At 43.1% G+C, this 25,880-nt stretch overlaps 1 protein-coding gene across 3 annotated transcripts in view; it reads left to right on the forward strand.

The window, feature by feature from the left end:
• Positions 1–25,880, forward strand: part of AGK (acylglycerol kinase) — a 112,584-nt gene that overhangs the window by 11,784 nt on the left and 74,920 nt on the right. Inside the window, exons 2-5 of one of the 3 annotated variants that reach the window (XM_057304194.1) lie at positions 3,887–3,989; positions 10,307–10,511; positions 15,594–19,337; positions 22,019–22,136. In XM_057304194.1, coding sequence (XP_057160177.1) covers positions 22,036–22,136 — 101 coding nt within the window. In that variant the 5' untranslated portion in view covers positions 3,887–3,989; positions 10,307–10,511; positions 15,594–19,337; positions 22,019–22,035. Of the gene's footprint in view, positions 1–3,886; positions 3,990–10,306; positions 10,512–15,593; positions 19,338–19,554; positions 19,693–22,018; positions 22,137–25,880 lie in introns of those variants that run through there. The other 2 variants (XM_026512335.4, XM_026512327.4) reach the window with 2 other exon arrangements.

Below are 25,880 nucleotides of genomic sequence, written 5' to 3' on the forward strand. Positions count from 1 at the left end.
CCATACCCAAGAGAGCAAATGAGGGTCTCAGCTGTCTTTTACTGCTATTGATTCTCACTACCACAAGGTGTCGCTGTTGAAAACTAGCTCTGTGCAGTCTGAGGGTGGATGCTGCTTTGCTCTGAGACCACGATGCCTCCCAGAAGACTCCCCTCCCATCCCAAGCTTCTGTGGCTCTTTACGGAGAGGAATCCCATATCCTCAGCATTATATTCTATAAAAATGTCCCCAGCTGCTTCTGGTTCATCTCTCTCTGTTTTCATTCTTTTTTTTTTTTTTTTAAAGATTTTATTTATTTATGTGACAGAGAGACAGCCAGCGAGAGAGGGTACAGAGCAGGCGAGTGAGAGAGGAAGAAGCAGGCTCCCAGCAGAGGAGCCCGATGTGGGACTCGATCCCGGAACGCCGGGATCACGCCCTGAGCGGAAGGCAGACGCTTTAACGACTGCGCTACCCAGGCGCCCCTGTTTTCATTCTTGTTCTAATGCATTATCCTAACACTGGGGAGGAAAAAAAGATTCCAAAAGACACTGGAGGAAAGCATTGGTAGGAAAAAAGTTAAAGATGCTGTTTTACACATGAAATCCTTGTATTACATCGTGTCAAATAGCCATAGACCAAAATCTTGAACTGTAATTTTGTGTATATCTCTATCGAATTGAACTCCACAACCTTGGGAGAAAGAAGAATAATCACTGGAGAGTGCAGAGGAGATATCAATTCCTTGCTTGCAAGTACTCAGATCTGGAACAAGGAGACCTGGGTGCAAGTCCCTGGCCTTCTGTTTAATTAGCTGCATGAACTTGAGAAGGCACTTGATTCCCTTGCCCTTCCTGCCCACATCTATAAACTTGGGACAGTACCAGTCCTTTACATCTTACAGGGCTCTTGTGAGAATCAAGTGGATTGATCTGAAAACTAAAGCACTATGTAAATATGAGGTCTTTCCAAACAGACTTAAAACAGACTGGTTTTTTGGGAGCAGTTTTAGGCTGACAGCAAAATTGCACAGAAAGTACAAGGAGTTCCCATTATATGCTGACTCCCTCAGCAGTTCCTCCACTGCTAATGTCTTGAATCAATTAGTTACAATTGATATGTCAATACTGATGTATTACTAGTAACTAAAGTCTATCGTTTACATTAGGGTTTATTCTTTGGTTGTACATTATATGGGTTTTGACAAATGTGTTATGACATGTATCCACTGTTAGAGTATCAGACAGAATAGTTCCACTGCCCTAAAAATCCCCTCTGTTCTACCGGGGCATCTCTTCCTCCCTCTCCTCCAACCCCTGGCGACCACTGATCTTTTTACTGTCTCCATAGCTTTGTCTTTTCCAGATTCATAGGGTTGGAATCGTATAGTATGTAGCCTTTCCAGATTGGCTTGTTTCCCTTAGTAATATGCATATAAAGTTTTTTCATGTTTTTTCGTTGATAGCTTGATAGCTCCTATCTTTTTATTGCTGAATACTATTCTATTACAAATGAATTCCCGATAGACTTTTTTTAAAAGACTTTTATTTTTTAGAACAGTTTTATTAGGTTTGCAACAAAATTGAGAGGAATGTACAGAGATTTCCAATATACTCCCTGCCCCTACACATGCAGCGCCTGCCCCGTTATCAATGCCGCTCACCGGAATGGTACATTTGTTACAATTGATAAACCTATATTGATACATTATAATCACCCAACGTCCGTAGTTTACAGTAGGGTTCACTTTTGGTGTATATCCTTTGGGTTTGGACAAATGCATAATGACGTATTTCTATCATTCATCTATCATACAGAGTATGTTCACTTCCCTAGACTTTTTACTTAAAAAACAAAAAAAACCCAAAGACTACATTGTAATAGAGTTAAACCAAAATGAATATCAATAGCTCTATTAAAGAGAAAAAGAAGGTGCTAAGGTCAGCTTGATATGGGCGTAGGCGGGCAAAGAAGCTACATTGCCGTCATGCAGATAGTGTGTGCTGGAGGAGGGGGGTGTTATGGGCCAGTTGTAAATATAAAAGCCACGGTATTTCCACCTCTGCTCCCTCCTGGAAACACAGCTCAGCTGCCAGCAACTTGGTCCCCTCAGTGCAGGACCCGAGCAGTCACCCCAATGCCCGATACCTGGGTTTGGTGCTGATGGCAGACTAAGAAAAAAAAAATGCTAATGTCCTGGATCTCTCAAACCACATCACTCTTGGCTGTATGCCTGATATGTAAGAGCATCCAATAAATGCTTGAATGAATGAGTGGCTGAAGAAACAGGATAGGCCCCAGATCTGGGAACTGAGGGAAGAGTCTGGGAGGAGGCAGAAAGATCTCGTCATCAATGATTTTGTGATAAACCCCTGGAGATATTATTGCCAAGCCCAGGACCCCCCTTTACCAACTGCTGAGCACTGCAGAGAGACTGTTTGCATTAGATTCAAGCCAAGCCGTCCCCAAGATCCCTGACAATAAAGGAAATAGCAGCCTGGTGCCAGGCAATAGACTCAGAGGAAATTAACGCTTGTGCTGGTGTATCCCTAGTCTCCTTCTACAGCCGGATCTTCAGCGCCACCCAGTGGTGATCCCTGCAGGCTCACTGCACCGCCAAAGCACCCAACAGGGCTTCGTGCCCTGCTTTTTAAAAGCTGGTAGGATTAAAGCCTTCCTCTTAAGGTTCAAGATAAGAGACTATGTGGAAATAAGGAATAAACCAAGAGCTTTAGAATTAATGTCAGAGAATTTTAAGTCACAGAACTTAATCTCAGCAATTACATACACAATTAGTAGCAGGATTTTGTATTCGTGCTTATCATCTTGCAGTTTTGGAGACTGAGCAATTTTTGGACAATGAGACCAAGATCAAATGTTAAAGGTGTGCAAAGGAAATGCTGAACTGAGAAGTGGAAAAGAGAATCGGATCCATCCCCCAACTCCAGACAGGAGATGTGCCATTGCCATTTCACAATTAAAGCAGAAAGGCTTCGTTAAATGCCCAAGGTCAAATGTCCAATAAATGAGGGAAGAACCCTGATTGGGTGGAGTGTCCTTTTTCTTTTCCTCTGCCGCTTCAAAGTACCCTCTTTCTTTTGATGTTTTCCTGTTTTTCTACAAGTGCTCTGGTATTCTCCTACAAACGGGTCAGTCTTTATTCTATTTTATACTCCCAGACTGTCCTAACGGCTTGGGTTACTCTGTCCCTCATGCAGGAGGTAGAATTCCTGACATTTCTTACAATGTGGATGGCATTATTACGTCTCTTATATACATCAAATACCTTATGCAGAATGTCAGTCCATATCCCTTTTATTGCTTGTAAGATTTTAGGTTCATCACTATGTGTAACATTTCAAATCTAATTAATGCAATTCACAATGGATTTTTAAATCTGCATTTTCTTTAAGAGCATGTGGTTTGGAATCGAAAGAACATACATGTATGTGGCATTCGATACTGAGTAGGTGATGGCACATTCAATAACCCATTTTATCTTCATGACTAGCCCTATAGGTAAGTTAGAGAATTATCTTTATAGTGACGAAGAAACAGAGATGCAGACATTTTAAATAAGCACCCACAATGACATAACAACTAGACAGAGGAGCTGGACATTGAACCTGAGTTTCCTGTCTTGAAGTCTAGTAGTATTTCTACCACACCTCTTGACTACCAGCATTGAAACAAGAAAGGAAGTTCTATTCCCAGCTTAAGTAACACATATAACACTATCTCCTATATCACCCGTGGGAAATTTATATGCTCATTTGTATGTCAGAGGTTCTATTGAATTCTAATATAAAGACACATGGTTAGCCTAGTGATTTCCAAGCTCATGGCATCGTTGTTTTGTTCTTGTGTTTGGTATGTGTGTGTAACTATTAACTTCCTTCTGAAATAGTGTTCTACAAACACACCATGAGCAGTGCTGGCTGGAGAGTCTGACTGGGGAGATGTGGACTTGAGAGGTCATTGTCAACTGAACAAGGATTCGCTCTTTCAAGGTACGTTCTGGGTTTATTTGCCAAAAACAGCTTAAAGCATACTTTCATTTTAAAATTCGTGTTTGTGACCTTCTTTGGTCAAGAAAGAATTAATGTAGGGGGCGCCTGGGTGGCTCAGTCATTAAGCGTCTGCCTTCGGCTCAGGGCGTGATCCTGGCGTTCTGGGATCGAGCCCCACATCAGGCTCCCTACTCTGCTGGGAGCCTGCCTCTTCCTCTCCCACTCCCCCTGCTTGTGTTCCCTCTCTTGCTGGCTGTCTCTCTCTCTGTCAAATGAGTAGATAAAATCTTTAAAAAAAAAAAAAGAATTAATATAGGAAAGCAGGTGTTCAGTGGCATGGTGGTCTCCACGGTTCTCCATGAAAATGCAAAATGTATCTATGCTATGGTATCATTTCAGTTCCTTTCTGTGGCGTCTGTGACATCTCCCACCTTTTCTTGTACCTCTAGTGGCCTCTCTTAGCCTGCCCACCTCCACGCACACCAGGCTTCAAAGTGACCTCTGACCCCCATACCCATTTCCTCAGCGTTTTGTCAGTTTAATATTGGGGGGAAAATATCTGATCAAATTCACATTGATTATATTATCCGTCCTTAGTGCTTCAGAAGTATTTTCAATTGGAATAAATAAATCTCCAACTGGAAAATTTCAATTACCTTTGGGGAGATCTGGGAAAAAGAGTATCAAAGATTATCCGTCTCTCTAACCCCAAACTTGCCTATTCTATTTTCCCATTTCATTCAGCGCTTGTCAGTGGATTCAGTGCTGCCCAGACTGGGACTCTCATCCCCGTCCTAAATCTAGGACAGGAGGCACAGATAAATAGATGCAGAAAAAGCATTTGAAAAAAATGTAACAAATATTCATGACAAAAACTCTCATAAAACTAGGAAATGCAGGGAATGCCTTTAAACTGATAAAGGGCATCCATGATCAACTTGTAAGTATGATCACTCTTTTTTTTCTTTTACTTTTTTTTTTTTTTTAAGTAAGGTCTACCCACAATGTGGGGCTCAAACTTAATGGCCCCAAGATCAAAAGTCACATGCTCTACTGACTGAGCCAGCCAGGCAACACTACGATCATTCCTTTTTTTTTTTTTTTTTTTTTTTAAGATTTTATTTATTCATTCGACAGAGAGAGAGAGACAGCCAGCAAGAGAGGGGACACAGGCAGGGGAAGTGGGAGAGGAAGAAGCAGGCTCCCAGTGGAAGAGCTGACGTGGGGCTCGATCCCAGAACGCCGGGATCACGCCCTGAGCCGAAGGCAGACGCCCAACGACTGAGCCATCCAGGCGCCCCAACACTATGATCATTCTTAATGGTGAAATTCTGAATGCTTTTCTCCTTAGATCAAGAATTAGACAAGAATGCCCTTGTCTTACCAATCCTATTTCATATTGCCTTACTAAGTAGTAAAATAAGGAAATAGAAATAAAATACATTCAGATAAAAAGGAAGTAACACTGCCATTAGTCACAGCTGACATGATCGTATACATAGAAAATCCTTAAGCCTCTACAAAAAAATACCATAATTAATAAAGGAGTTTAGTAAAGTTGCAGGATCTAAACTATTCATTCTAAAAACACACCATTGGATATTGAAATTTAAATAGTACCATTTACAGTAATACTAAAAACATTAAAAACATTAGGATATATTGAACAAAATATGTGTATGACATATACATTTAAAACTTAAGAAACATTCTGAGATAAATTAAAGACACCTAAATAAATGGAGAGAGATACCATGTTCATGGATTGAAATATTCAATATTATGAAAAGATTGTCTCCTCCCCATAACAATCATAGTAGCCTTTTTTTTGTAGAAATTGACAAGCTGACTTTAAACTCCATATAGATATTCAAAGAACCTAGAATAGCCAAAGTTATTTTGAAAAAGAAGAACAAAATTGTAAGATTGACACTACCTACTTTCAAGACTTTCTACAAAGCCTTATTAATCAAGATAGTATTGGCATAAGGATAGACACATAGACCAACAGAACAGAGTAAAGTGTCCATAAATAGATCTGTGTATCTGTTGTCAAATGATCTGCAAATGTATTTCAGTGGGAGGAAATATAGTATCTTGAAAAATACTGCTGGAACAACTGAATAATCTTATGGAAAAAAAGAAACCTCAACCCTTATAATATACCACTCACAAAAATTACCCTAAAATAGATCTTAGACCTAAATATAAAAGTGGAAACTATAGAACTTCTAAAAGGAGACACAGGAGAAAAACTTAATGATCTCGTGTTAAAGATCTTAATAAATTTCTTAAATAGGCCACGTAAAAATGAACCATAAAAGAAAAAAATAAATAAATTGTACTTCACCAAAATCTAAAGCTTTTGCTTTTCAACAGACGCTGCTATGAAAATGAAAAGGCAAAGCATAGACTGGGAGAAAATATTTGTAAAACATACCTGAAAAGGGAGTTGTATCTAAAATATGTAAAGAACTCTTAAAATTCATAAGGCTAATCACCAAATTTTTTGAAATGAGCAAAATATTTAAACAGATGTTTCACTGAAGACGATATATCATAGACAGATCCATTAGGATGTCTGCAATTTAAGAACTGACGTACAAAGTGTTGGTGAGGATGTGGAGCCCCCAGACCTCTCATGCACTGCTGGTGGGAATGTGAAATGGTACAACCACTTTGGAAAATTGGTAACTTCTTAAAAAGTTAAAAGTATACTTATCATACAACTCAGCTATTCCGTTTCTATGCATTTACCCTCAAGAAATGAAAACATAAACAACAGTCTACACAAAGACTTGTATACAAATGTTAAATGCAACTTTTTTATAATAGCCTGAACTTTAAAATGACCTAAACACCTGTCAACGGGCGAGTGGATAAACAAATTGCAATAGATCCTGAGAGTAGGCTACCACTGGCAGGAAGGGGAACAAAGTGCTCGTGCACCCAAAAATGTGGATGAATCTTAAAGACACTATGTTGACAGAAAGAGACCAGGGACAAAAGGTGACCACTGGGTAATTCCATTTAGATGAAACTCTAAAAGAGAGAGATGTAATTTACATTGGCAGAAAGCAGAGTCGTGACCGCTTGCTGCCGGGGTGGATTGGGGGCATGAGAAAGTTGGCTAGGAAGGGTGAGAAGACATGGGGGCGGTGATGGAAATGTTCTATATCTTCTATATGGCCATTACAGGAATATATACATTCATCAAAAGTCACCAATCTGTACACTGAAAACGAGTGCCTCTTGTCATATGTAAATTATATGTAGCAGGGAATTGCAAGATCAGAAGAGGTAGGTTTTGGTATATTTCTATGTTGAAGTAGATGGGTTTTGAGTAGGTTTATATGCTAAGAAGGAAGGACAGTGGAAAGGGAGGGAGAAAATACTGCAGAGAGATGATTACTGATGAGGCAGTTTTCTCAAAGAGGATGAAGGGGTGCTGTGCAAAGCACAGGTGGGTGCATGAGCCTTGAGTGGGAGGAGGGAACATTCCCTCCCAGAGCTTATGGTGGAGGAAGGTGGTGTGTGGTATTGTTTGAGTAAATATGAGTGTAAGTTAGTATGTGGGAGGGCAGAGAATGGAGGAAGTTCATGGTTCATTCAATCCTTAATATTTATTTTATACCAGGTACTCTCTGTATACGTATATATGAAGATGTGAGTACTCTGCAGGAAAAAGAAGAATGTTGTCACTGCCCTTACAGAATTTAGAACACTGTGGTGGGAAGAGGGGTCAAGCATTAAATAACCACACATCTAAATATATAATTGCAGATTATTATGAATTCCATAAAGGACACGGGAGCTATGGGTGAGCGTAGCGGGAGGAACCTAATTGAGAGGGATGACACAGGGCAGGTCTGTTGGGTGAAATAACCATTAGGCTTGGGGGCGGAGAATGAGGGGGAGCAAGGTGATGAGGGGCTGCAGCGGAGACCTTGAAGTTGGAAAGATTTTGGTACATTTTGATACAGAAACATAATTATGGGTGAATTTTTTCATTTTATGAGTATATGAAACCATAGAAAATGAATATGTATGTGAATTTCTAATCATTAGTTGGCTCTTTATGACTACGATTCATCCACATAAAATTCAAGGTTTTTGTTTTTCACATCAAAGATATCAGAAACCAAGTACAAAGTCAAATAAACCAGGAAAATGTTTGCAACAAACAAATCAAAGAATTACTGTCCTAAGTCTATAAAGAACATGTATCAAACTGATGAGAAAAGCATTAAAATTTCCATAGAATCCAGTTACTGTAATACCTTTCTAAACTGTGATATTTTCATCATTTAGTTGAAGTAGATGAAGTTAGAGAATTAAAAAAAAAAAAAAGCATAGAAAGCATGTTGGGAAAATATAAAAATATAAGTAAAAGACATAGCAAATATTTTATGGAAGAGAAAATAAAAATGGCCCGATGGCTTAAAAAGCATTTTTTACTCGTAATCAATGAAATGTAAATTGAAAAAAAATGAAATGCCATTTTCCCAACAATTAAATAAGTAGGAACTGGGGGGAAAACATTGATGGTGGTGAAGGTGCTATCCCAAACAGATAATGGGAATATAAATTGGTTATGTTTTTATTTTATTTTAAAGATTTTATTTGTTTGTTTGTTTGTTTGTTTGTTTATTTAAGAGAGAGTGTGTGAGTGAGGGGCAGGGAGAGGAAGAGGGAGAGAGAGAATCAGGCAGACTCCTCACTGAGTGTGGAGCCTGATGCAGGGCTCGATCTCACAACCCTGAGATCGTGACCTGAGCCGCAATCCAGAGTCGGACACTTAACCGACTGAGCCACCCAGGCACCACGGTTATAAGTTTTTAATAGAACAGTTTGGAAATATGCATCTGGAAGCTCCAATATATTTCCTCTGGCTCCAGGTGGCAAAATTAACCCTAGGGATGCAATCGTAAATGACTTCAAAGATCTTAATTTGTTTTTGAGTTAAAACCTTACAGCCCTATCTTTTAACAATGAAAGGATGTTAAACAGTGATGTATCCAAACGTTGCAATATCATACATTAATTAAAAAGGATTTAAAAAATATTGTGATCTGTGGTCACCTAGAACTGTGCTATGCCACCCCCGAGGATAAGAGACTTTCCCTGCTACTCTACCCCAGAGACATCATATCAGCTAGCACCCTCCATGAATGCTGTCACAGTGAAGGAGGGGTCCTGGGCCCTGTGCCCTCCACCACAAGAAGGCACCGATTTTTGAGGCAACAAATATGAGATTTGTGTGTGCTGCAGTGGCCCACTTCACCGGTGAATGAAAGCTATCGGGTTTGAGTGGGGTCAGAGCATGAGAAACCTGCTTTGCTGCCCTGGTACCAAGGACTGCGTCCTTCAGCCCTTACGACCTAGCAGATCTAGTGGCCCCAGGGCCTGCAGGCAGATTAGGATGTTGACTGGAGCTCAGAGCAAGACCCCACGAAGGATTCACAGATTTGCTTTTATTTTCCCCTGCCTGTCATGCCTTTCCAGAACCACTGTCTAGGGACATATCAGAGGCCTTAAAAACGGTCCTGGTGTCGGGGCACCTGGGTGGCTCAGTCGTTAAGTGTCTGCCTTTAGCTCAGGTCATGATCCCAGCATTGTGGGATCGAGCCCCACATCAGGCTCCCTGCTCAGCGGGAAGCCTGCTTTCCCCTCTCCCACTCCCCCTGCTGGTGTTCCCTCTCTCGCTGCCTCTCTCTGTCAAATAAATAAATAAAACCTTAAAAAAAAGGGGGGGGGCTGGTGTCTTGCACAACATTGCTTGTAACCAAGGAATCCAAGTTAGGTAATGGGTCATCGCCCATGAGAATCACTGGTTTTATGTACCCAACACCCAGAAGCAGCTGGCCTTACAGGACCGTGGAACAGTCTACTGAAATTTACTCGTGCCTCCAGCTGGTTAAGTAAGCACTTTCAATAAGGAATGCTGCCTGCAAGATTGAGAATATTCTTTGAACCAGCACAACGTATGATGCTATTCTTCCTTCAGCCAGAACACGAGTCAGGCAACGAAGTAGAAGAATTGGGAGTAGCACATCTCGCAAATACCCAGTGACATCCTTCTAAAATGTTTACTTCGTGTCCCCATTGTATAAAAAACTTAATATCCAAAATAGAAATGCTGGTACCAAGAGGATAATATTTTCACTGGATTTGAAGCTTAGACTACCAACTGGGTGTATATCTCATGAGGTCACTGGGTAAACAGGCAACAGTCAGGGTCGTGCTTTCAGTCAGTGTATCCAACACATCTTACCCATCAGTTCATGTCTAACGACCCCGCCTGTCTCTTGTTCCAGCTGCTACTGTGGCAACTAGCTTTGCATGTGCTCTGACTTTGGAGAGGCAGAGTCAGACTGCACCCATCTTGAGTGTGGGCCTCAGGCTCTTGGGGGACAGAGGCATCCTTCATTTACGTGTTGATATTGCTGTGAGATCCGGCTCAGCACCCCATGGCTACACATCCCCACCGCCTGCGGGAAGTTGACAGCCTGACTGTGGACGGTAAGAGCAGGTGGATAGATCCTTCCCGTACTTCTCCTTCACAGGATGGTCCTGAGACTTAGTTGAGGTGCATTTTTGGAGGACAGTCCCATTGGATGAAGCAATCGGTCACACTTAAAAGTGGCCAGCATTTGCTGCCTCACCTCTCTGTTCCTCGTCATCTTCCTCCTCCTTGGGAGTCATGTCTTAAAAAGTAACAACACATTAGCTCTCAGCCTCAGCCTCTGCTTTTGTAGAACCCAGGTTAAGATAACAATGTGCAAGGGGCATGGACGAGCATGTGCACACATGGGCAAACACACACTGCCTCATGCAAATACTATTGAAGGTGTAAAGGAAGGTCTACAGAGAAAAGCTTACAGCAGCAGCAAAAGAAGAAGAAGGGAAGAGAAGGAGAAGGAAAAGATTGTGTGTGATATGATCCCACAAACTCATTATTCCATATTGAGATGTGCTTAGATTAGGCACAGCTGGGCATACCATGGGACGTCCTCCAGTAGTGAAATCCTGTCCCTCCTACTTTCCATATTTCTAGGGAAGTGGGGAGAGGGACAGGAACATCTGGTCTACTATGTGATGAAGGGAGCGTCTTTACTAGGGAAATAACTAGGATCTGGAGCTCAGCTAGCAGAGTCTATACCCGATGTCAGATCTTGCATTCCTCGTTGAACTGGCTGAGTCCCAGTGACTCTGCTTGCAGCCAAGCCTGCATAAAGTGGAGATGGAAAAGAGTCATCAGGGGTCTTAAGCAAAAGTCTCCTGGTGAGGGACTTTTGCCCAATGTTGAAGGGCAAGCAAAGTTGTCACTATACAATGAGAGCAGGGAGTTACACGCACGAAACCCAGGGGATTCCCAAGCACTTCTTTATATTGCCGTGTGTAAGGGCAAATGTTAATGAGGGACTACTGCATCTCTATCTAGGCAGGACCTTAAACTCAGTCCCCCAGGAATGAAGATTTGATTTCCCTCCCCAATTTTAACCAACAGAAGCCTGGCCTAAGATGAGGAAGTGGGGAATGGTTAGCAGAGGGGCAGGTTATAACCACTGCTACAGGTTAGAGACTAGTGACAGAATAAGGGTGTAACCTCCACCCATGTTTATACATTTTCATTTCATTTCCTTTGCCTTCCTCTTCCTTTGGGTGCTTTTAGGATTTTGCCTTTAGTGTTCTACAGTTTTGGTCTGCTATATCTGCCAGTATTTTTGAATACTGCTTCTTCCTATTCTCTATTCTCTCCTTCTGGAGATACTACTAGATGGCTATGGGATCTTCTCATGCTCTCTTGCATGCCTGTCAACTCTCTTTTATATCTTGCCTCTCTGATGAATGACATAAAAGAAGAATTAAATAAATGGAGAGATGTTCCATGTTCATGGATAGAAAGACTGAATATTGTCAAGATGTTGGTTCCTCCCAATTTTATCCATACATTCATTACAATCCCAATCAAAATCCCAGCAAGTTAGTTTGTGAATATTGACAAACTAATTCTAAAGTTTAAATAGGGAGTCAAAGACCCCCAAATAGCCAACACAATATTGAGGGAAAAGAACAGAGTTGGAGGACAGATGCTACCCAACTTCAAGACTTACTCTAAAGCTACAGTAATCAAGACACTGTGGTATTGGGGAAAAAATAGACCAATGCAACAAAATAGCCCAGAAAGAGAGCCACATAAATATAACGAGCTGATCTTTGAAAAGGAGCAAAGGCAGTACAGTGAAGAGCAGATGTCTCTTCAACAAATGCGGCTGGAACAACTGGACACCCACGTGAAAAAAAAAAAAAAAAGAACCTCGACACAGACCATATACTCTTCACAGAGGTTACTTCAAAATGGATCAGAGACCTAAACATAAGATACGAAACTGTAAAACTGCTAGAAGGTAACACAGAGGAATACCTAGATGACCACGGGTGTGACGCCTTTTCAGATACAACACTAAACACGATCCGCGAAAGAAGAGAGTTGATAAGCTGGTCTTTATTAAAATGAAAAATTGTTTTGTGCAAGAGGCAGCGTCAAGAGAATTAGAGGGCAAGCCACAAACTGGGAGAAGACATTTGCAAAAGACACATCTGATAACGGACGACTATTCAAAATAATCAATGAGCTCTTAAAACTCAACAATAAGAAAACAACCTGATTTTTAAAATAGGCCAAAAACCTTTACAGACACCCCGCCAAAAAAATGTACAGATGGCAAACAAGCATATGAAAGATGCTTCACGTCACATGTCATCAGGGAAACGCAAATGAAAATAACAACGAGATGCCACCACACATCTGTTAAAATGGCCCAACTCTGGACCACTGGCCACCACCAAATGTGGAGCAACTGGAGCGCTCAGACGTTGCTGGTAGGAATGCAAACGAGTACGTCCACTTTGGAAGACAGTTTAGTGGTTTCTTACAAAACGAAACACATTCTCACCATATGAGCCAGCAATCATGCTTCTCAGTATTTAGTCAAAAAAGGTGAAGACTTATGTCCACATAAAAATCTGTTGATAGCAGATTTACTCATAAACGCCCAAACTTGGAAGCAAACAAGATGTCCTTTGTTAGGTGAACAGATAAATTGTGGTACATCCAGACAATGGAGTATTATTTGGTGCTAAAGAGAAATGAGCTATCAAGCCATGAAAAGACATGGAGGAACTTTGCGTATTACAAGGGGAGAGAAGTCAATCTGAAAAGACTACATAATGTATGACTCCAACGAGATGACATTTTGGAAAAGGTAAAACTATGAATACAAAAGAATCAGTGGTTGCCAGGGTGGGAGTGGGGAGAGAGAAAGGGACAGAACACAGGGGATTTTTAGGGCAGTGGAATTACTCTGTACATTAGTCTAATGATGGAAATATATCATTATACTTTCTTTAAACTCATAAGATGTACAGCACCAAGAGTGAACTGTCGGGACAACTGTGACTTCGGGCGATTATGATGTGCCAACATAGGTTCATCAATTGTAACCAATGCATCACTCTGGTGAGAAGCGTTGATATTGTAGGAAGCTGGGCAAGTGTAGGGGCAGAGGCATAGATGGAAAATGTCTCTACTTTCCTCCCAACTGAAATTTAAAACTGCTCTAAAAAATAAAGTCTTCAAAAATGGACTCAAAATTCATTAGAGATAGAATTACCCTCCTTCTTGTTCTGGAATACTTAGAATTGAGTTACTCTGGGAGACTGGGCTTTGCAAAACAAAACTGGAGGCATTGTTTGATGCAATCAGTGGGGACCCCACCTTTGTCACTTTTTACTCCTTTATTAAATTAAACAGGCAGCTAGAAAGTGCCAGCCAGGGCCAGATGTCGCCAGCAGGAGTCGGTGGCAAAGGATGACCAGGGGACACGTTAATAGGAGAAGTCACGCTCAGAAAAAGGCAGGGCCCACATAGATCGCGGGCGAGAATGGGCATTTACAGAGGGTCTTATAAAGTCCTGTGTTACATTGCAGAAGATATTCTCTCTCCTAGGAACCTGCTGGTTTCTTAAAAGGCCTCATTTACATGTCTCCAATCTGGTTGTAGCAGACGCAGCGGATAGTAAAGGTCACAACAAGGAAGAGATTTTAAGCATAAATACCACGAGAACAGCATTTTGTACTTTTTCTTAGGGGAAACAAAGTAGTCTGAAGAGGGGTCTGTATGCATAAAATAAGTAAACAAACCCAAAATGAATGTTACAAGAACTCCTACGTAATTTTCCCTGATAGAAGTTCTGGCTGGGGAGTGCCTATTCCCGCAGGCAGATTTCACCTGAGATGCTACGCATAAGGCTATTTGTAGGGATGAGCGTTATATCAGTTTTTCTGAACCTTTAACTCTTTCCTTGCTGGTGAATCAATTGACAACAAGCACGGCACAGGTCCAGGGGAATGGCTGGAGAATGATTTTAGGAACAATAAACGGTTAGGCATACCGTCGATAGCAGTTGTATCTGCCATTTACTTTCACCTGTATTCCTCATCAAAACTTCACATCTTTTTAAAAATACTGTCCTTACTATGTCTTCTACCCACCGACAGCCTGTGCTTTGCAGTTGATCAGTTCAGTGCTCGTGGCTTCGAGAAATAGAAAACCCTAACTCTTGACTGGCTTACGCATAAGGGGATGTATTATTGCCATGATCGTCTGTCCAGAGTTTGAGCAAGCTCCAGGCACAGTACAACCATGTGGCTCAATGATGTCATCAAGGATCCAGGTTCTGTCTTTTCCCTCCCATCCTCTGTGAGCTGGCATTGGCCCAAACTGGTTCCCTTCATGGCTGACCAGGGGTTGTGGCAGTGATGCAGCCAGGCTGGGTCTGAGCACCCAGACGAGGGTCCTGCAGGACCAGCCAAGACGGCCCTGGCTTCATGCCCCGATCAAACGCAAGCTGGAGAAAGTGAAAACTGAATTTATTGAATAGTGTGAATGACCGGTAAAGAAGAGCACACTGGGAGACTCAGAAAGCAAAGGAGAACGAGTCTCGTCATCACTTGGGATTAGGGGTTTACATTGCAAAAGGGTCAAGGGTACGTGTTCCTTTAGGAATCCAGGGTGGGGTCTGATCAAAGGCAGGTGACAGGTGAGTAATAGGTGTTATCAATTACCAGAGGTAGGGGTATTGATGCCAGTGTCAGCTGAGGTTTGTCTGAAGCTAATGTCCTGGAACGTGGTCAGGATCTGGCTCTTCTTAGGTGTTATCAGGTGTTTGGGGGCCTAGGGCAGAACTAGAGAATGGTTAACTTTCTTGTTTCCTCCTTGAAGTGGGAACATAGCTTTTTTGGCTTATTTAGAGACAAATATAGAGTATGAGTAAATGGGGCTTAGCAGAAAAACAGCAGAGATGGAGCCTTTCTTTCTCTCTCTCTCTTTTTTTTTTTAATTTAGATTTTTATTTATTTATTTGAGAGAGAGAGAACATAAGCACGGGGAGTGGGAGAGGGAGAAGCAGGCTCCCACGCTGAGCAGGGAGCCCAATGTGAGACTTTATCCCAGGGCGCTGGGATCATGACCTGAGCTGAAGGCAGACACTTAACCGACTGAGCCACCCAGGTGCCCTTCTTCTTTTTTTTCCTTTGTAGAAAAGGAGAGGCAGAGGGAGAGGGAGCGAGAGAATCTCAAGCAGGCTCCACGCCTAGCACAGAGCCCCATGCGGGCTCAATCCCACAACCCTGAGATCATGACCTGAGCGCAAATCAAGAGTTGGACGCTTAACCAGTGGAGCTACCCAGGTGCCCTAGACAGAGCCTTTCGAGGATGGCGTCCTTTCAGCTTCTCCACCTCAGCAATTTCAGGTATCACGTCCACGTACGATCTTATCTGAGGGAGAAAGTGAGACCATCTCTTTCATTCTCATTGCAGCTGTACCGAGACATATTTCCCATACCGTGCAATTGTCCCCTTACTGTATTCCTGGAGTTGGGCAGCCGTCACCACAACCAACTGTAGCACATTTCATCATCCCAAGAAGAAATCTCACATCCATTAGCAATCCTTTTCCATTTCTCCGCAACCACCCCCGACCCCAGCCCTGGGCAGCCTTTACTCCTCTCTCCACCTCTGCATGTTTGCTAATTCTGGATGTTTTGTGGAAACAGAAGCACATAGTATGTGGGTCTTTTGTGACTGGCTTATTTCACCGAGCATAACCGTAACGTTTGTAAGGCTCATCACTATCTCTTTCTTGAATCCTCCCTCTCCCCCCAGGAGAATGAAACCTTTCCTGAAATCTCTCAGCAGACTCGTCCTTAAGACCGTTTGGTCTAAATAGAGCTACATGCTCAATTTTTAATGCAATCACTGGTACCGGAAGAGAAATTACTATACGTATCTTAAACTGTTGTAAACTCCCTCCTGGCAGTGTACTCTTCACCCAGATTTCCCAGATATTACCCATAACCTATAAACTATTTACCATTTTCACATTTACTGCACGCCTCTCTGATTTTTTGGTCTCCTTCTTAAAAGGACCTTTGTGATTACGTTGGACCTACCTGGATAATCCTGGATAATCTTCCCATCTCAAGAACCTTAACTTAATCACCCCTGCAAAGTATTAATAGATTCCAGGGGTTAAGGACATCCTTAGGGGGTCATTATTCTCTTTACTACAGTGTTTAGTGTTCAGCACCGACACTTTAGATGAAGGGGAGAAGGACACAAGCTTGGGCAGGGGGAGAAGCTGAGCTGGGCTGTATCCGACAGCCTGACCTGACCCTGTGAGCTATGGGGCTCTCAACGATGTTTTGCTTTGGGCCAAATAACCAAGCTTTTGAACTCCCTAGATCAGTCCCTGGATGTGGGCCATCACTGCATTGGAAGCTGTCCCTGGAGGGGCTGACAGCGGAAGGCTGTCTCCCCAAGCCACCCCCAGCAGCTGGGACAACAGGGGGCACATCTCCATGTCCAACACTCAGCACTGGTGTCCAACACTGGCAATGATGCCTGAAAAGAGCATTAGAGAAGTTTCCATGTTTTAGCATCATTTGTGTCCTGTCCTCACACATTTACAAGTTACACGCTTAAGATGTGGCTTTCACTATAATCCCTCGTAGGATGGGAGTGAGGGGACAGTGTCGCTCTGGAAATGATTCGAGGCGACAATCGTTAGCTTAACCAAAGGGCCAACGGTAGCCTACCTACAGGGAAAATATTAATAGCATGAGTTATATAACTTCAAAACTAAATGGGATACTGCGACAATGCATTAAAATGTCAGTAAATACGTGTCCTGTAATGGGTACAGTTAGCTCCTAGATGAATTTATGACTAATTTATGACTTAGTCCTCTTGATGTAGCTATTTCCCATTTGCAGGTGACATATCTGAGTCATAGGCCCCCCTGTTTCTATCTATACAAGCATGCAATTTAAGGAGAGAACACAAGGTCTCTTTCAGAGACCTACCATGCCCCCACCACTGCTCCACTCCTCTCTTGCATATGTGATTCTGATCCATGAGATGTCTCATCTTTTCTAGTTTTATAATCTACATAGAAACCTGGGAGTTGTTTCCAGATTTCTCTGCTGGGAACACAACAGGCTGATGTCACCATCCCCATTCACCCCTGTACTGGCCACAGTGAATTGAAGACTTCATATTAAAGAAAGAATGTAAACTAACAAATATGCCCCCATGGCCCCAGGAGCACTTTGCAATTAGGGATGGTCCTGAGTGAAGCCTGCAATGCTACGCATGTCTGTGTTTGTCCTCCATGGAGGGGCTGCCTCCCTCCACGGGTGTGGTTTTTCTCCCAGGTGGCAGAGACCTGTTGCCCCTCTACACAGTTCTGGGCATCTGCCTTGTGATGACTGATCTCTGCACCAGTACATGGCTCCTACTCAAAATCAAGTTTTCCTCTCCTAAGTTTTAAGAAAAAACTTCTTTCTACATTTTCTGATTGGAAAATCGTGGTACGTTCATCCAAGCAGAACTTTTCTCATTTTTGGAAACCACTGTTTTGCTGAAGCCCTGACGCTTAGTCTGCCCATTGGACCATCTGGCCTGGAGTCCCAGATTTTTCTAGCCTTACAGGGACGCAGTTCAGCAACTCATTTTCAAACGCAGATGTTCTAAATAGTTGGGGAAAGAGAAGTGAAAATAACTGTCTCCCATACCTCCGATGTTACAACATTTTATAGCTAGAAGATGTGTTTTATGATGATCTCACTCCCCTGATTTACAGACAGAGCCTGCATTTTTCCTGCGGGAGGGAGAGAAGGGAGCAAGTTCACATGCTCTGTGAGGCCCTGTGAGGATTAGAACCTGGCAGAGTATGCTTTACCGCATCATAACCTCACTGGATGTTCTCATGTTTCCTAAAACATACATGTCGGGCAGGACAGGAAGGATGCGTGCGTATATGTAGCAAATGGGGAATTTAGAATGCAAGCTCTCTGGAGGCAGGAACCGTGAGGGATGCGCGCTGTGAGCGCACCCCAGTGCCTACCTAGCACACACTCCACACCCTGCAAAGCTGGCTGCCGGAAGGACGGAAGGAAGAAGGTAAGAAAGAAACCTGGATTGACCGGTTTCGTCCCAACACTCATGTGGGGGGAGGGGAGGGCAGAGGTCCTGGTGGGAGGAGGACGGAATTAGAACACCGTGTGGTGGTCAGCACTGGCCCTGGCTTCTCGGTAGCTCTCTGGCTCTCTAGAATTGACTCACTACACCGCGGCCGCAGAGAGACGCTTACAACGTAAACCAGATCGCATCATTCCCCTGGCTGAATCCCCTCAACGCCTTCCCATCCCCTTTGCTGGAACATGCAAACTCCTCATCGGCGCGGCCTGTCCGCCGCCGCCCCCAGCTGCCCCGCCCCACCCTGGCCCCCACCTGCCAAACTGCCTCAGGCTTTAGAGCTTTTGCACTGGCTGATCCCTCCCCCAGGCGCTCCCTTCCCGCGGGTCTTGAGGGACCCGCTCCCTCTCCTTCACATCAGTCGCCCCTTCCTCGGAAGGGCTAACTTCGACCGCCTGATTTCGAGTAGTTCTCTCCCACCCACTCCTGTGTATCACGCGGCTCGTTGTTTGTTTCTTCCGTACTTATGATCTAAAGTTGCCCTGTTCATTTATTTTCCGATTTAGTGCCAGGTCCTAGAACTGTTTGCCTTGCTTGGTAGGCTTCCCACAAAACACTGCTGAGCGACAAACGGATGGGTGAAGGGATGCACGGATGAATCAAGGAGCGAAGGAGAAACGCAGGCGGCCCCCGGGCGGCGGGAAGGCGCAGCGGAACTCGAGGGCGGCGGCGCGGTTTCCCTTAAAAGCGCGGGGGAAGCTTGAGGGAGCACACAGGAAGGCAGGGCGGCGAGCGGGAGCGGCCGGGTGAGTGGCGCGGGGCCGCGGCGGGGAGGTGGGCGCGGGCCGCTGGGGCGGGGCCGGGCGGAGGGTTAGGGGGCGCGGGACGGAGCCGCGGGAGCCCGCCCGGGCCGGGGTCGGGGGGCCGCGGGGGCCGGGCGTCCGGGCCGCGGGTGCGGGCGGCGGGAGGACGGGAGCCGGGGCCCCGCAGGATGGCGGGGTCCCGGGTGTCCCTCTGGGAGTCAGCTGGCCTGGGTTCTGGGCCCGGAGCTGTCGCTGCCCTGAGTGACCCTTACTCGCTTTTCCCTTTTGGGCTTCGGCTTACTCATGTGCAAAACGGGGAGAATCGTGTCTGATCGATTGATGGGTTCATTCATTCCAGGTGCTTTACTAGGTTGTGTTTGCTAGAGATGCATAGACAGCGCCTACCCGTGAGGGGTTCACAGTCTAGTGAGAAAATCCCCACCTTGCGGGTGAGGAGGGCCCAATACAATTAGAATTTGGGAGTTCTTAAAAAAAAACAAAAAACAAAAAACAACCAACCCAGTAACAACCAACCAGCCGGCCAACCGCTTCACAGAGGAGAGATGTTAATTTGAACATACAAAATTTAGACTTCAACGGAGATTGAGGAATATCAATTCTGCTGGGTACTTAGAAGGAATATGCATTGTTGGCTCATATATTGCACATTGCCATGACAACTTAAATCCAGAAAAATTTACAGAGTGCATTCACAGTTCTTTCAGATGTGATCTTTTTAGCCAAATGACTTAATCAGAGCAGGTGTCGTATCCTGATCTTATTAATGAGTAATGTGCATTCACAACCCCATCAAATGGGATTTTAACAGCCAGCCGAGTTAATCAGAGCAGGTGGTGTGTTCTCATTTGACTAACAGGGAAAGAGAGGTAGAGGCTAAATGACTTAGGCTCTCAGTGTCAGGAAGTGATAAAGCCACTCTGGAATCTAGGCCTCAGAATCCTTGCACCACTGCTCATTTCACTACACGACATTGCCCCATGTTTCCACGTTTTTATGCAGGAATCACTATTTTGTGGCAAAAAGGGAGTTCCACTGGATCATGGATGGCCTGTAAACAGACTTTTATCGACTCTCAAATTGTTCTCTAACAGGATTGGCGTTTTCCCGCTTTCTACCCTTGCCTTGGGTGATTTTTATCTGCACTCAAACTTGACTTCCTTCACACTGACGAGTCCCAAATCTGTATCTTCTACCCAATTTCTCCTAGCTTCAAACTGCTAGAGCCAGACATCCACTGATCATTTGAATATCCCCTTGGATATCCTCCAGTCATCTCAAACTCACGATCTCAACTGGACGCGCCACCTTTCTCCACAAACCTACACTCCAAATCTAATGATTGAAAACCTCATTCAATCTGTCGCCCAAGTACAAACCTGACTTGGTTTCCCCTCTCACCTCCTACAAGTGGGCAAGTGAAGTTTGTAGCCAAGAAGTAGGCTGGTGGTTGGTGGATAGAAAAATTAGGTTCGATGAAGGTGTGGACAGTCGTGAAGGAATATGCTAGGTTGAGTATGAGGAAATTGAAGTAAACGGGAAACTTAGCAAGGCCTGTTAGGATTCTTCTTGGCATTCCTCTGTCTTCAGAGATGATGCTCCTTTCTTCTGGGCTTAGGGAGGGTACTTTATAGATGAGGGTTTTATGACCTATTTCAGGGAAGAAGGGTCAGGTGGGGAGGTCAGAGTGACCTTCCTGCTTCTGCCATTGTCTCAAACTCCTTTAACTTAAAATATCCAATACGCTAAGTTGCCGTATTTTGGGGTAGTATGTCCTGAACCCTGGGACATTCAGCGGGTAGCTGTGAAATGGCTATTATGTGCCAGATCTTATTTTAGGCCCTGCGGATACAGCAGTGACCAGAACAAGTCCTTACTCTTGTGGAGTTGACATTCCAGGGAGATAAGCTCATAAACAAATTAGCAAATAAGATTCATTAAATAAGTGCTGTGAAGAAAACAAACAAAATAAGGATCTGTAGTGTCGCTTGGTTTTTAGTAAAGTTGTGTGAATTTACTTTGCTTATAGGAGTGCATGAGAGTGTCTGTCTCCTTTTATTTTGTCCTCAGTGAATAGGACCATGTAAAATTTTATTAGTTTTAGAGGTGAATAGTGCTCATTCTTTGTAATTTGCATGTCTTCGATTACCTAGGAAGTTGAACCGTTTCACACAACTATTTGCATTTGCCCTTTGAATTTTCTGTGCATGTTTGCTGCCTATTTTCCTATTGAGGGGCTAGTGTTTTCCTCTATTTTGAATAAGCCCTTTATAGTATTTATTGTTGAGTCCTTTTATATAATAGACAAATACCCTGAAACAGTGGTATAGTGACTGTAGGGAGAAAGAAAAAGCAGAAAGCCTGGAATTTCCTCTGCATTTCTCTGCTTGCTTCTAATACAGTGAGGTTCAGGTGAGCGGAGAGGGAAGAAGTGAGTTTAGGTAGAAGGAATTGAAGAAAGAAAGAAGAAAGGCAGGTGGGCAGTGAGAAGATAAAGTTGATGAGCCTGGAAGGGAGCAGATGGAAAGAGGCCAGAGAAGTGGTGAGAAGGAACAGGAGTGGCGGAAGGAAAACAGAGAGGACGGGTGGATGGAAGGCAGTCAGGGGGCCTCTACACAGTGAGCTTGGGTACTTACCTTTTTCTTTTTCTGCCTCTATTAACCTAGGAAATCCTTAGGAGAAGATGACCGTGTTCTTTAAAACACTTAGAAATCATTGGAAGAAAACGACAGCTGGAATCTGTCTGCTGACATGGGGAGGCCATTGGCTGTATGAAAAACACTGGTAAATATCTCCCAGCCCCCACCCCCACCTTCACCTGCAACAACAAAACCATCTAGAAAAAGGGCCTGGGGTCAAAATCTTGCTCAGCTGTGCTAGTCTCTGTAAAACATTGTGGTGTAGAAGAAAAATAAATGTTAAAACTACAAAGACAAAGGCTTCTTGTTGTAACCAGTTCTGGAAAACTTTATAGCAGTGCTATTAGCACTGGAGGACAGTAGATAATAGATTATAGTAGTGAGATCGGAAGCTGAGAGGGACGTCCCCTCCCAAGTTCTTAGTAGACAGGGATTGACCTCCTATGTCTCCTTGCGATTTTATTCCTTCAGTTTCTTACTACAGTCTCTTGATCTGTTACCACTGGTGTTGGCCCCTTGGTGGAATCAGCTTGCTCCAACCCCGGGGCTTTTCCACATTTATACCGTTAGCCTGGGTTAATTTAAATGAGACAGACTTTCACACCTTTTGTTTGAATAAGGAATTCAAGAGCCATGGGTTTTATTAGCCTCCAGGCATGAAGGGAGAAGAAAGTGCCAGAGCTCCCTTCTGGTTTAACGTGGTAGTAAGATTTAAAGGAAGTTTTTGTATAAAAATTATATAAATAATTAAGAGAGCCAATTAAATTGTCGTCTTTTGGGGATTAAGGGTTACATCTTAAGTATTTAACAACATCCTGCAGTCCATCCAGGTGTCTCAAATGACTGCTTCGTTGAACAGAAAACTTCTGGCTTTTGTAAAGGACGTCTCCACAGTGGAAAGGAGATTCGTACTGATACTTTTCTAAACTGCCTCCGTTCACCTTTCCCTCCGCCAGAGATCATTTTAGGATGAAACATGGTGTCTAATTTTTTTTGCAGCTGTAGATTAAAGGGAACATATCCCCCCTCTTCCCCCCCTAAGTATTCTCAAAGCTCAGTGCTTGAATTCCGTTAGCCAGCATGTAAAGAGCAGACCCAAGAAGCTTTAAATTTGTAGTATAAAAAGTGGAGAAAAATGTTTCGACAAATGGAGTATGAAATATATAATGTGTGCCTTTTCTCCCTTTTCTGACCACCCTTGAGTCCTTACACCTCCTGCCCCGTGGGAACTAGGATTTCCTTTGCAGGAGCCCCCAGTTCAGGCCGCAGCTAATGCAAGAAGGAAGAACCCCCCCACACCCGGAGGATCGCTGCTGTTTCCGCTGTTAGGTGAAGATTTGAGGGAATAACCACGTGCCCTGCTCAGGATGTCTTGTGGACGCCCTAATAATTAGGTCTGAAATAGCTTGAACAGAAATGCAGTAGGAGCCTGGAGGCCTCATTTTGCTCTTGACATTCCCGGGTGTGTTCAAAATGCAAATCCTTATTGTCCTGTTGCTCTTCCTTTTCTTAAAGTTTTCTCCTGTATTGTGTAGTACTATGTGGTCTTTTTGTTTTAAAATTGTAGTAGAAAACACATAATTTGTCACCTTAGCCATTTGTAAGTTTACAGTCGTAGTGTTAAGTATATTCACATTGCTGTGCAACAGAGCTCTAGAATTGTTTCATCTTACAAAACTGAAACTCTGTGCCCATTAAACACAACTCCCCATTTCCTCTCCCCGCCCCCGGCCCCTGGCAACCACCGTTCTACTTTGTTTCTTTTAGTTTTACTCCTTTAGGTACCTGGGGTAAGTGGCATCATACAGTATTAGTCTTCTGTGACTGGCTTATTTGACTTAGTGTGATGTTCTGAAGGTTCATCACCGTTGTAGCACATGGCAGGCTTTCCTTCTTTTTAAAGGCTGAATATTTTGTTCTATGCATGTATGTAACCACATTGTCTCTATCTGTTCATTGTTGGTGGACGTTCGGGTTGCTTCCGTCTCTTGGCTATTGTGAGTAATGCTACTACAGTGAATTTGGGCGTGCAGATATGTCTTCTAGATCTTGTTTTCAAGTCTTTTGGGTATATACTCAGCAGTGGGATTGCTGGTTCACAGGGTAGTTCTAATTTTTGAGGAAGCACTACACTGTTTTCCATAGTGGCTGCACCATTTTACAATCCCACTGACTGCAGGAGGCTTCCAGTCTCTCCACATCCTTACCAACACGTGTTACTTTGTTTTTGTTTTTGTTTTAATGGTGGCCGTCCCAATGGGTATGATACAGCATCTTCTGGTTTTGGTTTGCATTTCCCTAACGATTGGTGATGTTGCGCAATGTTTAGACGCCATTTGTTTATCTTTGGAGAAATGTCTGTTCAATTCCTTTGCCCATTTTTAAAAATCAAGTTCCTTGGGTTTTTTTATTTGTTTTTGTTTTGTTTGTTAAGTTATAGGACGACTTTAACCCATTATGAGATACATGATTTGCAGATATTTTCTCCTGTTCCATAGGTTACCTTTTCACTCTGTTGATGGTGTCCTTTGGTGCTCAGAAGCTTTTAAGTTTGATGTAATCCCATTTGTCTATTTCTATTTTTGTTGCCTCTGTTCTTGGTGTCATAAGAAGTCACTGCCAGATCCAATGTTATGAAGCTTTTCCCTTGTGTTTTCTTCTAGGAGTTTTATAGCTTTAGATCTTACATTTAGGTCTTTAATCCGTTTTGGCCCTTTCCCTATTATGTGGTCTTGGTGTCCTTGTCTAACATCAGTTGATCATAAATGTAAGGTATTTACTCACTCACTCACTCTCTGTTCTGTTGGTCTGTATGTTCGTGCCAATACCACCAGCTTTAGTAACTTTGAAATATGTTTTGAAATTAGGAAGTGTGAGGCCTCCAAGTTGGTTCTTTTTCAAGATTCTTCTGGCTAATCTGGGTCCCTTGTGTTCCATATGAATTTAGGATTTTTTTTTTTTCTTTCTGCAAAAAATGCCACTGAGATTTTGATAGGGATTGCATTAAATCTGTGGCTTATTTGGGGTAGTCTGAACATTTTTGTGATATTAAGTCTTCCAATCCACAAACATGCATTTATTGGTGTCTCTAAATTTTGTCAGCAGTGTTTTATAGTTTTTAGTATATAAGTCCTTCACCTTCTTGGGTGAATATTTTATTTTTTGGTGCTGTTGTAAACGGGATGATTTTCTTAATTTCCTTTTTGGATTGTTCATTGTTAGTGTATAAAAACAGTGGATTTTTATATGCTGATTTTGTATTCTGTAACTTTGCTGAATTTGTTCTGTTGTTTGGAATTTTCAGATGTCATCTGCAAACAGATAATTTTTCTTCCTTTCCAATTTAGATGCCTTTGATTTCTTTTTCTTGCCTCATTGCTTTGGCTAGGACTTCCAAAACCATATTGAGTAGAAGTGGCAAGATCTTTGTCTTGTTCTGATCTTTGAGAAAAAGCTTTGTTTCTCACTGTTGAGTATGATATCCTCTGTGGGCTTTACCTATGTGGCCTTTGGTTATGTTCATGTAGTTTCTTTTTATTATCTTTTCTCTTTTCTCTATATATCCCCATCCTTTCTACGTGACAGTCTTAACATTCTTTTATATGAATCTAGTTTCTTCCCTGAGAAAATCTTACCTGCGGCTCTCTTGAATAGGAGCTGCCTTGCCCCTTCAAATGGGTTGTAAGGTGCGGTTGGCATTCTCTCAGCCCCTCAGTACCTATTCCAAACCATTAGTCTTCCATCGTCTTATAAACCTCTCTTTTCCTTGTAGGCTCACGTCTGGGTATACCCTATAACTAAACCTCCCAGCCCGCTGGGATCTCCTCTACTTTAGGCTTCAGTGCCGGGTTTACCAGTGTCCTTTCCCTCTGAGTCTTGTTGTCTTCCT

Source organism: Ursus arctos, unplaced genomic scaffold, assembly GCF_023065955.2.
Source record: "Ursus arctos isolate Adak ecotype North America unplaced genomic scaffold, UrsArc2.0 scaffold_3, whole genome shotgun sequence".
NCBI lineage: Eukaryota > Metazoa > Chordata > Mammalia > Carnivora > Ursidae > Ursus > Ursus arctos.